At 42.4% G+C, this 14978-nt stretch overlaps 3 protein-coding genes across 3 annotated transcripts in view; 1 reads left to right on the top strand and 2 right to left on the bottom strand.

The window, feature by feature from the left end:
• Positions 1-14978, top strand: part of LOC144019245 (uncharacterized) — a 47083-nt gene that overhangs the window by 3266 nt on the left and 28839 nt on the right. The window lies entirely within an intron of this gene.
• tas2r202 (taste receptor, type 2, member 202) lies at positions 1641-2621 on the bottom strand. Its single transcript, XM_077521866.1, has one exon. The coding sequence runs from the start codon at positions 2619-2621 to the stop codon at positions 1641-1643; it is 981 nt and encodes a 326-aa protein (XP_077377992.1).
• On the bottom strand, positions 5705-13026 carry vsig8b (V-set and immunoglobulin domain containing 8b). The gene is made up of 8 exons (XM_077522850.1): positions 12906-13026; positions 12484-12554; positions 10077-10246; positions 9752-9950; positions 9448-9603; positions 9230-9352; positions 7157-7295; positions 5705-7092 (listed from the first exon to the last, which is right to left on the bottom strand). Exons 2-8 carry the CDS (start codon positions 12545-12547, stop codon positions 6867-6869), a joined length of 1077 nt encoding a protein of 358 aa, XP_077378976.1. The 5' UTR covers positions 12548-12554; positions 12906-13026; the 3' UTR covers positions 5705-6866.

Below are 14978 nucleotides of genomic sequence, written 5' to 3'. Positions count from 1 at the left end.
AAATGTTGGAGGGGGGAATTTATTTTTTATTTTTTGTTCTCTTGGGTGGTTTAGATGAGGCAATGTTATTTATATTTGTCAACTATGGGCTTGTGAAACCCTTTGAGACTCGTAATTAAGGGCTAGACAGTATAAATACATTTGACTTTGACTTACTTGGGCACACGATACATTTTGTATGCTCAGTCAATTTATTGAGCCCAGGCACTTTTTATATGTTAGAAAATTCTCACCACACACACAGAAGGACTGATATAATGATCATTGAAATAATGATCTTGTCCCAAATTATTCACAAATGGACTTTCTCTAAAGTGAAATATGATCCTGTTTAGCTGAACATAAACATGACATCCTTGCAAGGATTCACGAGTGAATGATTCATTGTACCTTCTGCCATCCAAGAGAAATTATTCTGATTCATCTTCACGATACATTGCTAGCATAGATAAAGAAAGACACACCACTTCAAGGAAATAAGAATTTCCCAACCATTTAGGTCAGTGGTGTCCAAACTATGGCCCGGGGGCCATTTGTGGCCCGTCCACAGTTTTTTAATGGCCTGTGAGATATACTGATGGCCGGCAATGCTATATTGAAAAGGGTGGGTGTGTGGGCACTGTTTGAAGTGAGGCTTTTGGAAAAAAAAAAAAAAAAAAAAAGTGGGGATGTGATGTGAGCGATGAGGACTACTGCGACCACTATTAAAGCTTTTATAATTATGCAAAGACACAAAACGATGTACAGCTACAACAGTAATAGAATGTGTGACTATCAAAAATAAAGAAAATTCAGCTTCAGAGACAAAAATTATTTCCTCCATTTTCTGCAATGACAAGGTCCCATTTGCGAACTTGAAAAACAAAAAAATTCTTTTGCCTTTTTGGCTGTAAAGAGGAAGTCTTGTCAAACATTTCATTTACAATCATTTGTTCTATGTTGCTACTCTAAACATGGTATACTGATTAATATTGTATTTGTAGAACATGTACAAAGCTGCAAAATCCTCCGTATTTTATCCATCTCAGGGAGCGGCCATTTTGCTACTTGCTGTCCACTGAACATGACATCACAGTTGCCCAAGGGTCAGTTAATGACCAATCATGACTCAGCTTGTGAATGTCACATGACCAAACTCAGGAAACCGCTGAGCCGTGATTGGTCGTGGAGCCTTGAGCAACTGCGATGTCATTTTCAGTCAACAGCAAGTGACAAAATGGCCTCCCCGACGTGGATAAAAAAGGGTGGATTTTACTGCTCAATTCATTTTTCACAAACACAATATTAATCAGAATGACATGTTTAGACTAGTGGGGGTGCACAACGTCCATCCATCCATATATTGTAAATACATAAAGTTAACTTCCTCTTTAACAGAAAGTGTTGACATAGCATTTTTTCAAAATAAATGACTATATTATATATTTAAAAAATGCAATTGCCTAATTAATTGGTTTTAGTATGTTTAATGTGTTAAAGCAAAATAATAATAATAATAAACAATTTGCTCCTGCTACCTTCTATTTTCCTGTATCAAAAGTTTGGACACCCCTGATTTAAAGTGGTGAAGTGAAGTTGGATAATTCCTCACAGCAGAATGTGGAAAATCAGTGGATTATCGCGCCAAGCAAACGGGCCCTTCAGTTCTTGATCCTTGCAGGGGTGCTGGTGGATTGGCCTTTCTGCTCAGGCACCTTCAGACAAGTCAGACACGGATACGCATCCGTGCAGTTATTAAATTCACGGATCAGAGCTTTCCAAAGAGTTTTTTTCCCATAGATCAGCACCATGGCGGAAACTGTCGTATAGACGGACGTGAAGAATAACGTCAGCGTGATGGCGTTCTCGTGATGCACGACTATCTGATAGTTGACGTACAGGTCCACCACCAGGAAGAGGAGGAAGACGGCCACCAGCGAGAGCGCCATTTGGATCACCCTCCGCTGAGTGCCCAGCTTGGGGACGTGAGCGCCGTTGGTGCTGGCCTTCATGTGGCGCAGATGCACGGCCAGGTGCAGCGAGATGGAGACGCAGCATTTGATCATGAGCATCCCCGGCAGAACGTCGGCGAGGACCAGGTAGAGGGCCTCGTAAATCTTGCCCGGCTTGGTGTCGGGCATTAGCACCCCGCAGTCTTGGTCAACCTTGGTGTCGTTGGCGGGGTGGAAGACCACCAGCATGGGCATGCAGGTCCCCAGGCCGCTCAGAGGGACGACAAACACGGCCAGCGTCGCGTGCTTGATGATGGCGGCCTGCACGTGCGCGTAGCACCGGTCGGGCGCGCTCACCAGCTTGGTGCTGTAGTAGAATGTGAGGAAGCTGCTGTCCCACATGATGGTGAACTTGAGGCTGAAGGTGAGGACCAGCATGACGGTGTAGGGCGTGTGGGCGATGTGGCACTCGGTGTCCACCTCGTCCATGCTCATCCAGAAGTAGCAGACCAGCTGGTGAGCGATGTTGGCTAAGGACAACGCGACGATGATGCTCTCGCTGGGGCTCCACCGCTTCTTCTGCTTGGAGTTGGAGACGCTCATCAGGACGATGTAGAGGTTGAAGAACACGGTGCTGACGGCCGACAAGCCCGTCAAGAGCCACAAGGACATTTTGTTTGTCCCCAGCATGATGAGAAGCTCTCTATGGACAAACCTCACATTTATTCCACTTCCTGCTGTTTTTAGTCTTCCTTTTATAAGCTTAAATCTTCTGTTGTCTTTTTTTTTTATTTTTTTTATCACTTACAATCCTACTTAAGAGTTCTTCTTACATCTTCCTGACAATCCTTTTCAACACCAGCTCTGAAGAATCACATCTGATTCCAAACATTAATCCTCGCCTGAAGTCGTCCAAAGGACGCACAAGCAAAGGTGAAGGGATTTATACGTCCCAGCATTACATGTGATTTGCATCAGCTGAGACCACAGGAAGTGATGAGGGCGCATTTGCATTCACGCGACGCGGACGATCTGCGCTTATAGCGCGATTGAGCCGGCGACTTTGCTGTATTTGTGATCCGTGCGCCATGACGGCTCGGTGGGACTCGAGCATGCGAGGGGTATTCCATCCATCCATCCATCCATCCATCCATCCATCCATCCATCCATCCATCCAGCAGCCTGGCCGCTGATTTACAAACACCAGACCACACACCCGCGCTCCCATTTGCATGATAAGAAAAGCACGTAACCTTCCGATCACCTTGACGAAAAGGTTAAGTGAATGCGGTTGTAGGAAGATTCTAACAAAAGGGTACTCAGCGCTGTTTGTCATCTCTTAATGCTGCTTTTAAATGCACAGATAAGTCACAAGAAGTTGATCTAATCTTTTTTCCTAAAAACGAAACAAACAAAACACTGACAAGAAAGTAAATACCTGCTAAGCTTAGTTTGCTAAAAAAAACAAACAAAAAAAACCTGCACTTTTTTTCAGGTAAAAGTTGTGCCATGACGGAGTGAAATTAAAAGGAAATGAGCTTTTCTGATTGAAGCTGCCAGACAAATATTTGCAAGCCATCATCTTCATTTCAACACTTCTTGCTGGGTTCATTACTGTGGGACATGCTTGTGTGTGAAACATTTGTCTTTCCAGCATGCACACCTTTTACCATTTAAATTGGGCAAACACAACAGGGGGACATTTAAAAGAAATAACTAATACAGAAGCTGACAGCATTCAAATAGATTTGAAGCTTAAAAAAAAAGTGCTTCAGGTGAGAAGTTGTCAAAATTGAATCCTTTGGCTTGTTTTGAATTTTGAATAGGATTCCAAACAAACGTGATTTGCTTATAGACCAAACTGAAGTCCATTTTTTTTCCCCTTTAACAACAAACCACATTAACATCACCCCATTAAGTAAGAGCAGTATTAGGGACTTTACTTTTATGAACAAAAGTATACTACAGAAAAAGGGCAAAAATCAATATAATAAGTAATAATGATGATTGTGACGAAGGACGGGGCCCGTCTAGACTTTTCCGTGTGATTGACAGTCGCTGTAGCCAACCAGAAGTTGGCTGAGTTTTGTTGAGAGCGCACCGCTTGTCAAGGCTCATTAAGTTATACACGACGTTGATGTGCAGACACCGCAGTTGGGTCAGTCTGTGCCAATTACAGTGTGCGTCATATCAAAGTAAGTATTGTGTGAATAGCCCGATATTAATGCACAAATTGTGTAGTTCAGTGTTGTTATATCCGTGGGCCGTTTACCATTGTTTACATATGCTAATGCTAATTGCTCGTGTGCTGATGGCCCAGTCATCCTAAATTCATTTATAAGCTACTCTCGACTGAGGCGTTTTTGTTTATTTGTGTACCTTACAAAGTTTTGTGTCTGATACGTCTTTATTTTGTTTGTGGTACAGAACCACACACATACAATAACTTGTACAAAGTAGCCACACACCCATAGTTAGACTAATAAAAAGAGAACAGAATCATCTCCTCGCATTCTTACCGATGCCCCCTGGCGACCGCGATGTCAAGGAACCAGCACATGAGCTCTCCCCAAAACAATGATCTTAAAACATGAGGGTATAATCACAATTTGAACAATCTAATTGCAAAGCACTTATAGCATGAATATTGTACACAATTAAACAACAAGGCAGTATAGTACATTGAGGAGGGATGGGCGAGTACCGCTGAAATGTCTTGCACTCATCTTTCTGTTACGGATACCCGAAAGTGAAGAACTTGGCGAACGTAGTAATTGGCTTGCAAATTGTGGTCTCTCTGAGAAACTGTAGTGCCCATGCTTCAACGCACACGCTTCCAACTTACATTCTCTGAATTCATCACGAGATGGCGCTAAATTCTACACACTGTCGCTTTAAGGTATCGGTACTTGCATTGCTGCCCTCTTGTGGCTGTTTTGTAATGAAGAACTAAACTGTCTGACAAATTGGAACATTAATAGAAAATTGCCATCACATTTATGACATTTGAAGGACAATGCTGTATTGGGATTTATAAGTCTTTAGAAATCTTTTTCTAAAAAAAAAAAAAAAGTAGTATCAAAGATCCCTCATACTGTATATGCAATAGTACGCATAACATATTCATAGTAGCGCAATTGCATTACTATACTGGCTTCATGTTGGGATTTTCACTCAAGTGAAGGATTCCTCATCCTCCTCCACGGCTGCCTAGAAGGTGACCCAGGGCAGAATTTGTCACCGGCAGTCCTCATGTGGCCTCCATGCTGCAGCTATTATTAATTCAACATACTGTACACATAAAAGAAATGCGACTAGGCAAAATGAAAGCGAGGATGGTCCGTAGGCTGACTCGGCCTGAACCGACAGGCAACTCAGGGTTAGTGCCCCAAATAGCTATTAGACTTTAAAAAAAATAAATAAATAAATAAATAAAAATAGTTGACTGGTTGCTGCTCAAGAAACAAACACACACAAGGCAATGGCGCAACACGCTGTTGAGCAAATGACATTTACCAAAAGGCAAATAGAAGGCCAGAGGAAAAGCGACTGCCTGGCCTTGCTTATGCGCATCGTCAGAATTTGAGATGGTAATTTGTTTACAGCAGAATGACATCTGCATGCTAATGCCTTGCTCCAGACGCTCCCAAATTGGTTGTTTTAAATGGGCCGCTCTGAGGACGTAAAGTGTCATCTCTGGTGGTTCATTACACCTGATTTGGAATTCGGAGCCATTAGGTCAGCAAACAAAAACTGGGATACAGACACTGAAGTATTAACTCTCTAAAACTCTTTTATTGTGCTTACCTATTGAGCAAAATGGATTGAAGGAGCTTGACACCAAAAGGAAGTACATAATACAAACTCTTATTTACAACTTACATAAATCAATAATGCTATACTGTATTGACATATTTACCACACTGACAATAATACAAAACTCAGTGCATCATGAAGGACTTCCAGTCCAATAGATGAGGTCCGATTCCATTAAAGTCATGGACTGGAAGTATCGGCATATTTTCCACAGACTCTTGCCCCTGGCGTCATTTTATCCACAATGCTAAATTTCTGGCCAACATTTTCGAGGACACGCACACAATCGGTCTACTCGTGTCTAGTTTTGAGGAAAAGGTCCCTATTAGGACACCCGCTCATTACATTGACACATTGGAACCAGTCGTTTGAAGACGTTACGTAAAAAGACAGAAGATCTTTTTGTCTTGTGACAGCAAAGGTGTGTTACTTTTGGTTGGCACGGTACTTACATGGTGTAAAACATCATCAAATCGTTTGTGACCGGATAAACTCGTCTTGCTGTATGGCGAAGCCTGTCAAGCTAGCTTAGCTGGCTACAAAGGGATACATTCGTTCGCAATCGCTCAGCAGACATCAAGTCGGAGTATAAAGTGTTGTGATTCTGTGAAAATAGCAAGTGGGAAAGATCTATTCCGACATAATTAACAGGAAGTAGCTGATATTAAGTGATCGGAGCCCACATATCCTGAAAAGTGGAAGCTTTGATAACAATCGTGCGTGCTCGTCTCACCTTCCCGGTTTACAATCACTGCCGGTATCAGATAGGAAGGATTTCTTATCTCTACTTGAGCGATTAGAGCAACCATATTGCACAGGTGGTCACCGTTGTGAACACAAACAAAACTTAGTTCACTCGATCGCGTGCCCGCTAACATAGAAGCCTTCACACACGGTGTACAAACGTGACGTCAAAAGAAGAGTCTATAGGCCTTCATGGTTGTTTTTAACATCCTGCAAGACACCATTTGGCATAACATTTCTTCCAAGACTTTTTTTTTTTTTTTTTTTTTTTTTTTTTTTTTTTTTAACACTTAAAGTAAAAAATGTTTTCCATTTAAGTAAAAAAGGTTCTTTTCTTGCGCTTCATTTCAGAAGTCCATTGTGTCTAGATAGCCGTTAGACTGGGTAACCATAGCGATGGTCATATTTGAGCGGCGGAAGGGGTTTCCGCACCGAACCGCTTTGTTGCGAGGACCTGTTGCTCGCGTTCGACTCGTTGACGCTGGGCAGGCGGTTCCCCACCGAGTTGTACGACACCCCTTGGTGGGTGCGGTAGCCCAACACCGAGCGCTGGCTGGAGTTCCGACTCGAGGGGCGGCTCTCGGGGGCGCGGGTGTCCTCCCTGAAGGAACGCGCAGGCGTCAACTCGCGGAATAACAAACGGACGCCGCTCTCGGACGCAATACCTGATTTCGTTGGCAACCTCCTTCTCGTAGCGTAACTTGAGGCAGCAGCAGACCGCGAGCCAGATGCCGAGCAGGAGGAGGAGGAGGAGGAGCAGAGCGCCGATGACGGCGCCGACTATCACGCCCACTTTATTGGTGGCTGCAAGACAGGATGTCATTTTAGTTGGCGCGATTTTATGATGACTTAGATCCAATACAAGAGCTGACTTTACAAAGATCATTTTGTTTAGAATTGATTGACACCGTCAGAGTGGTACTAAATTAACCAAGTTTAAAAGGGGATATAAGCTACTATGGAAAATTGACTTTTTCAATTACTTGTTTACAAGTCGCTGGGTCTGCCCAGCATCAAGTGTAAAATTAAACAAGCAAGTAAATCTTTGATTTCATAAAGTCTTCCCGTGACCAAACAATCTTCTGCCCTGCTTTACACCGTAAGTGCCCATAAAACAAGTTTTTCCACCCATGACACATTCAGCTCGGCTGGGAAATATTCCAGACACTCAGTGTGAAACAGGTATCATGTCTCGATACGCAGGAATCGATATTGCTCGTTATCTTTAAATAGGCAGTTAACGTTTGCCTTTGCAGCCTACATTGTACTAAAAAAAATAAAAACCAGCAGCGTCTTTGAAGTTAATTGACTTCAATTAATGCAAAAATAGCTCACTGGTGATTGGACACTGTGTCTTGCGAAGAAAAATGAAAACAGAGGAAGAATATCAACATTTATTTGCTTCTAAACTTATACCAATATTCATATATTTTGTTTAAAAATTAAATAGAATGTGTTACACGAAAAAAAAATGCTGTTTTTATTTCCCCAAATATTTCAAATAAGCACATTTTAGAGCTGTAATTTGAATACTTTGATATTTTTGCTCATATCGGCTCATGCCTTTGATAAATTTTCCTGGTGTGTCTGTGAAAGTTGCTCCTTGCACACATTTAAACCAGGCAAAAATATTTTTGTCAGTCAGCATAACAAACATATCCTTTCGGTATGCATATGACTGTTATGCAAGTAAATTAATGTAATATATCGGGATACGTATCGCCTTGAAGATCAAGTATTGTGATACGATACGTATCGCGATACGTATCGTATCGTGAGGTTGGCGGCAATACCCAGCCCGAACACAGATCATGGCTGAAACTTAAAGAAACATGGGTACAAAATCAAACTAAACCAAAATTAAACCTGACAAAAGTAACAAAATCAACCCAAACCGTGACAGGTTTGTTCTCCTTTTTAAAGAAAATAAGCCGAGGTTGAGTTTATGAGACCCAACATCCTTAAAAAAAAAAAAGCAAGTGGCTATCTGACTACGTCATTTCCTCGCCATCTTCTTTGACAGCAGCGCTAGCAAGTAAAAAAACAAAAAAAGGCAGCGCTAGCAAAAATGCCAAAACGCCGCACATCTTTTAACATTGAATGGACGAAAGAGCACAATTTCCTGGCCAAGAGCAGTCGAGACTCGTTTCACGGTTTCTGCACTCTTTGCCAGTGTGATGTGGACGTAAGCAGTCAGGGCAAAGCAGCCGTAGAACGTCACGCGGGGACGGAAAAGCATAAAAGCACGAGGCGAGCAGCAGGGACGTCATCCTTGAAGACATTTTTTCCTCGTTATTTGCTTTTTAGAATAAGTTATGTTTTGTGCGCACGTTGCACTTTTACAGAAGCATGTCACTGCTTAGTAAAAACATAATTCTGCAAACTAAATCAAGAAGTCCATCCACCCATTTTCTTGACCGCTTATTCCTCACAAGGATCGCGGGGGGTGCTGGAGCCGATCTCAGCTGGCTTTTGGGCGTCAAAAAGTTTGACTTATTTTTTTTTTTTTTACAATTTAGCTCCACATACATGATCTATAAACGATGCAAAACTTTATTGTTGATGAAAATGGACGGCAAGTCTGTTTTTTTTGTTTTTTTTTAACATGTCCTCTTTTTGACTTTATGGAAATGTCCACCCTAGAACACGAGTTGGCCAAAAGGCAACATCTTGGGAATGTAAGATGTCCCTGAGAGGTTCTGAAAGTCAAATTAGGACCGATGATCTGCTTTACTTACGGTTGTGTGCCTGCAGTGCATATTTACACTGAGCTTTGCCAACAGGGTTTTTGGCCTCACACACGTAAGTTCCAGCGTAGCTGTCTGAATGGTTCTTGATCAAATACTCGCCATTCTGCGTGTCTGAAAAGGAGACGTCCCGGAGGAACGTGTCATTAAGCCGTCACGCTTTGGGTGTTGTCGCACATTTCTGCTTCCCGGAATTGAAATCGGCGTACTTAGCGGCACAGCCAGGGGTGCTTTTGCGCCACCATTTTCTCTCGTCCACGTGTACGTTAGAGGAGCGGATCCCTGTTGCGAGTTGCAGCGGAGCGTGACTGGGCCGCCTTTCTCCTCCTTGCCGTCAACCCAACATTTTGGCACCGACGGGGGAACTGGCGAGAAGAAAAAAAAAAAAAAAGAAGGGAAATCACGTGTCACTGGGAGTTGCAGGACAGAACGCGGCGATGACTTTAGATTGCATTAGAATGCGTAGCGAGTAAATGAACTGGTAATACCAGTTGAGGAGAATTTCTTCCTCACCCATGACAACAACAGTCACTTTCCGCGTGTCGACGCCTGGCGCCTTTTTGACTTTGCACTGGTAGGTGGCCGTGTCGGAGAGCCTCAAATCGGAGAGCGAGATGGACGCGTCCCCCTGCTTGAAGTCTCCCGTGAACCTGAGCCGGCCAGTGACGCTGGGGTCATAGTTGATGATACGACCTTCCGTGTAGGCCACCAGCTGACAAACAGACAGCGAGTGACGATGAAAGAGGAAAAACGGGTTTTACTACGACTCTAGTTAGCTAAAATATGACGTTGCGAAGACGCAAAACATTCCTCACTGTGTGTTTCATGGTACGCATACCAGTTTGTCTTTCTGCGTCATGTCTGGGCTGACGTTGGACCACTCGATGTCCAGCTCGCCAGTGTCTTGGAGTCCGGGCGTGTAGGTGCACCCGAGCAGGACCTTTTCGCCCCTGGACTTCTGGATGGTCTGCGGGCCCGCCGAGGTCACCTGCATGGCGTCTGTCACGTCTATGAGTTCACACAAGTTGGAAGTTCAGAATACACACAAGTCTCAAGTCCGACTCGCTGGATAAAGTCTTTCAAAGCAAAAGCTATGACAAACGGCAGCGCCGCGGCAGCCTGTTGCTTCGGGTTTGCCGCGCTGGTGATCGTTTGTGTGTCGATGTCGGTAGGGAGAGAGCGATTAACATTTGGAGTAATGGGAGAAAATGCGAGCGAGCCACACCATACAGACTTATGAAACTCACGAGTCCCAAAAGAAGAGTCCGTCCGAATCAAGTCTCGAGTCTTTAGTGGAGGATTGGTCTCAAAAAATAATGGTGAGATATTCTGTTTTCTTGATTTTAATGAAATACATTTGTGTGTATGCATTTCTATATGAAACTCCAGGAAAAAAATGATGTCAAAGTATATACCAGGGGTGCTGCTAGATGACGTCACTTCTGTGTGACATACTTTCAAACGTAATTATTCCAGTTTATATCAAAATAAATCTACTAAAAATTGCATTTGAAATCATCCCCAAAGATTCATGCATTAAATTAATTACCAAAGACTAAAACAAAGGATGTTTGCTATAATTATAGTTAGTTTAAGTTAGTTTTGTAAACATAAAATGTAGTTTCAGTTAGGTAGCATTTTTTTAAAAAGCATTTTCGTTTTTATTTTATTTCGGTAACAATATTGTTTTTTGAATTTTAGTTTGTTTTTTCATTAGTTTTAGTGAACTAAAATAACCTTTAATGGCACCTGTTTTTCGATACCCTCCCTTCTTAATTTGACCATCTCCAAACATTTTTGTTTTGTTTACTTTATTTGAACTGAGTCAAATGCCATTTTTAACATACGTCGCGGGCCACTGAAAAATGGACGGCGGGCTGCAAATGGCCCCCGGGCCGTAGTTTGGACACTGATGGTATATTCTGTGTATATATTGCATATGAAAAACTGCTGCCAAGACAATATTGACAGAGAAATATGAAATATTTTCAAGTGACGGGCTTTTTGTTCTCATTATTAGTCCAATTTATTTCTCCTCCATGAAGTGCAGTTCTTGTTGTACAATTTGTAGAAGCCAAAACCAAGAGTAATGTAACCCAAAAAAAAAAGTGAAAAGAAAATCTGTTTAAAATGCATGACAGTTTCCGCTTAATGGCATTCAAGCTCAGGGCCTGTGCTCCTAAAAAGAGAGCAGTTCTGCTCGGAAATTAATTGGCCTCCATACTGCAATTAAAACATTCAAAGGTTTGTTGGAGGATAATGTTTACATCATAACCTATGTATGCCGTCTCAATGCATACATTCTTTTGTAATGACCAGTATTCATAACAGTCAAGAGTGAATGTATTCAAAAAGCTCAGCGGAGCTGCTCCGGCATCGCCTGCAGCCACAGCCTGCATCTTCAGACGACATTTTATGGAGGCAGAAACGACGGCAACGAGCACATTTAAACTTCGATTGTTGTCATTCATCTTCGCCCCATTTTCCCATTTCGACGTTCCGACCTTGGCGAAATTTCTTAATGGAGGATGCTGATAAATCCAGTCAGCCCCACTGTTGACACCCCTCGCTGTTAAATCTCCTCGCAAAACACTTTGAAGGCACCTTAATGCTATCGCCACAAACAAAAGTACACTGAGTCATTCATTAGAGCCTGAAAGTGACAAATGGGATAAAGGCATTCTGGGAAAACTTCAGATTAGTCAGTCAAACGCACCTCTCGCCGCTTTGGGCAGGATGCTGTCGTTTCAAGATGATGCGTCGTACCAGCGCGGAGGCAAGCTAAACGTGTCACGGAATGCAAATTTGTCGGGATTGGCCACTCGTTTATTCGGAATACATACAACTGAATGAGGTGATGCAATGAGGAGACTTTGGGGGATTTATGCTTGGACTCTTCGTTTGCTCACTTAATTGTTTTTATTAACTCATTCACTGCCAGTCCAGGAAAAAAATCATCTTTGACGTCTAAAATCGTCTATGGCAGTGAATGTGTTAAAGAGCAGCGGAGAGGCTGTGGATGTTACGCAACATCATACTGTACTGACATGCTTCATTGCACATCTGCAATGCAGTGGACGCTGCCTCGAATATTAAGACCACTAAAATGCACGATTTACCAACCTATTGTGTTAGTCATCATAAAACCTGCTCAAAGCCTAATCAGACTGCCATCGTTTCCGAGCCAGTTTGGTGTAAAAATAGAACTGGCTCATGAGTTTGAGGAGAAAAATCATCTGACTCACCTGTCTTCAGATGAACTGTTACCAGAAAAAAGGCAGCCACTTTCAGCCCCAGCGCAGGCGCCATCCTAAACCTGAGGAGTGGCAAAATTGTTTTAGAAAAGTATCTTCGGGCTTCATTTCAACGCCTGATGTAATATTTTCTTGTCATCTGCCTCTCTTAAAAGCTTCAGCTGACTTGAAAGGAACATCTAACGTTCTTCTGGCGTTTTAAGAATCCTCATTACAAGCAGCCTCCCGCCACAATTTGCCTTGTTGTTGCGCGACACTTAGAAACCAGAATAAACCAGAATAGCAATGCTAATCAAACACAAGTAAGACAAACTGCCTCTTAGGTAAACACACACTTTATAGTGTGTTATATTCTGCAGCAGATGCAGGAAGATTATTAAAAACAAAACAAAACTGTTTGAACACTAACGTACCTTTTACGACAGAAAGTAATCCAAACTGAATGTTGTTTTGTTTTCAGGCCTGGCAGAAGTTGATTTCTGGTCAAGTGTGCTGATTTAGCTGTCAGGTGAAACTCAGCTGAAGTCAAGTATGGCCACACCTTCTCTGGCCATAGGGCAGCTCGTGGCCACGCCCACACTCATATCCAAGAAAGTTTTTTTTTTTTTTTTTTAAATACAGCAGGTGCTTAATAATTCAAACTAATCAAAGCTATTCATCAAAAAGCAGCGTATGAAATGAGTTTAATTTGTCTTGTGTCGATGTTTCTTGTCTATAAATGTATTCTGAGCGGGGTTGACGGCAGCGATGACTAATTGCCTGCCAGGACGGCACGCACGCACACAACGATGCTGCTGCACAAGTTCTTGTGCTGATCACGTGTGTGCGCTCTGATTTGAACAGCTTCGGTCACAATAAAGTGCTGCGTGTCATTTACGGGAGCCGCAACAGCAAAGAAATGATTTCTGGACTCAATATCGTTTCGTGTTTTAGACCAGGAGTGTCCAAACTTTTTCATTTGAGGGCCACATACAGAAAATCACAAGGACGCAAGGGCCACATAATGTTATGAAGAGAAATTGTGTTTAGTCCTAAAAATTGTATAAATAATTTATTTGTGCTTTTGCATATTTAGAAAAATGCTACAGTATATAAACCAATTTATTTGTAATATGGCAGTCGGGTTATTATAGTTTTGGAGTTTTTCATTTTATTTAATTTTTATTAGTTTTCAGGGTGGTTCTGTTGGTTTTTATGAGTTTAGTTCTTAAAAAAATGCTTAGTTTGTTTAGTTTGGTTAGTTTCAGTATTAGTATTAGTTGTTTTTTTTTTTTTTTTAATGTGTATTACTTGTGCTCAACTCAAACGAAGGGCATGTTTGCTATAATTATAGTTAGTTTTGTAAACATAAAATGTAGTTTCAGTCAGTTTTCGTTTTTGAAAAAGCACATTTGTTTTTATTTTATTTCGGTAACAATCTTGTTTATTGAATTTTAGTTTTTAATTTTTTCATTAGTTTTAGTTCACTAAAATAACCTTTAATGGCCGCTGTTTTTCGATACCCTCCCTTCTTAATTTGACCATCTCCAAACATTTTTGTTTTGTTTACTTTATTTGAACTGAGTCAAATGCCATTTTTAGCATTTGTCGCGGGCCACTGAAAAATGGCCGGCGGGCCGCAATTGGCCCCCGGGCCGTAGTTTGGACACCCCTGTTTTCGACCATGCAGTTCAGTTCAATTGGAAGATTTGAAACAAGTTGTAAATTCTTCAAAGAGGGTGAAGAGTAAACAATTTAAAGTTACATTTCCCAACACACCCTCCTGACACACCTTTATATGAATCCACACTGTTGTCGGCGTACACACAAAAACACGATGAGACGTGTGTGCGGGTGCGTGCGCACCCGAGTGTCAAGGAGACACTCGGGTGCGCACGTCCCAGAATATCCGCAGCACTCAGGCGGCAAATGAAGCCTTTCCTTTATAATCAAGGAACTCACTTGTTTTCTTGTTTGACTTATCATCAAGTCTGCAACTTCTTATCATCCGTGAATGATTTACAGGAACTTCCGCGCTTGACATAATCAGCACGCTCGGACCCACTGCGGCTGATGACGCCGAAATGAAAAGACTCGAGTCGAACTTATCGATCACACGCGCGAGAGCAGCTAGCGTGCGGCGAACGTGAGCAGCGAGCGTGGCGGGAGTCATTAAAAACAGCAGAGTGACGGCTTCATGTGATTTCTGGCAATAATGTTCATTAAGGAGATGAACAAATTAGTAATGCTCAGCGGGAAGTCCGATCGGTGCATCAGGAATCGCTTGCGTTGCCACCTGATCGTCGCCATGAGTTCACGGGTTCACATCGATAAATCTGTCTATTTATTGTGTCCGTGAGTGATTCCGCAAATGTCAAGAGGAGTGTAATGTGATGCCGGATGAGCGCCTCATCAGCAGGTGGTTAATTGACTTGGTGGATGATGGCGACCTGGCAAGTGCACGAGCAGACAGACGGTCTGACGAGACCGTGATGGGACCAAAAAGA

This window comes from Festucalex cinctus, chromosome 5, assembly GCF_051991245.1.
Source record: "Festucalex cinctus isolate MCC-2025b chromosome 5, RoL_Fcin_1.0, whole genome shotgun sequence".
Taxonomy (NCBI): Eukaryota; Metazoa; Chordata; class Actinopteri; order Syngnathiformes; family Syngnathidae; genus Festucalex; species Festucalex cinctus.
Note: the sequence above shows the minus strand (reverse complement) of the source record. Positions and strands in the feature narration are given on the sequence as shown.

Bases quoted from the DNA above. Each gene is read 5' to 3' on its own strand.
- tas2r202 (XM_077521866.1), bottom strand. From the start codon at position 2,621: ATGCTGGGGACAAACAAAATGTCCTTGTGGCTCTTGACGGGCTTGTCG.
- vsig8b (XM_077522850.1), bottom strand. From the start codon at position 12,547: ATGGCGCCTGCGCTGGGGCTGAAAGTGGCTGCCTTTTTTCTGGTAACA. The intron at 10,247-12,483 runs GTGAGTCAGATG...GTGAACTCATAG, and splicing joins AACAGTTCATCTGAAGACAG to ACGTGACAGACGCCATGCAG. The intron at 7,296-9,229 runs GTAAGTAAAGCA...CCTGTCTTGCAG, and splicing joins TGCACTGCAGGCACACAACC to CCACCAATAAAGTGGGCGTG.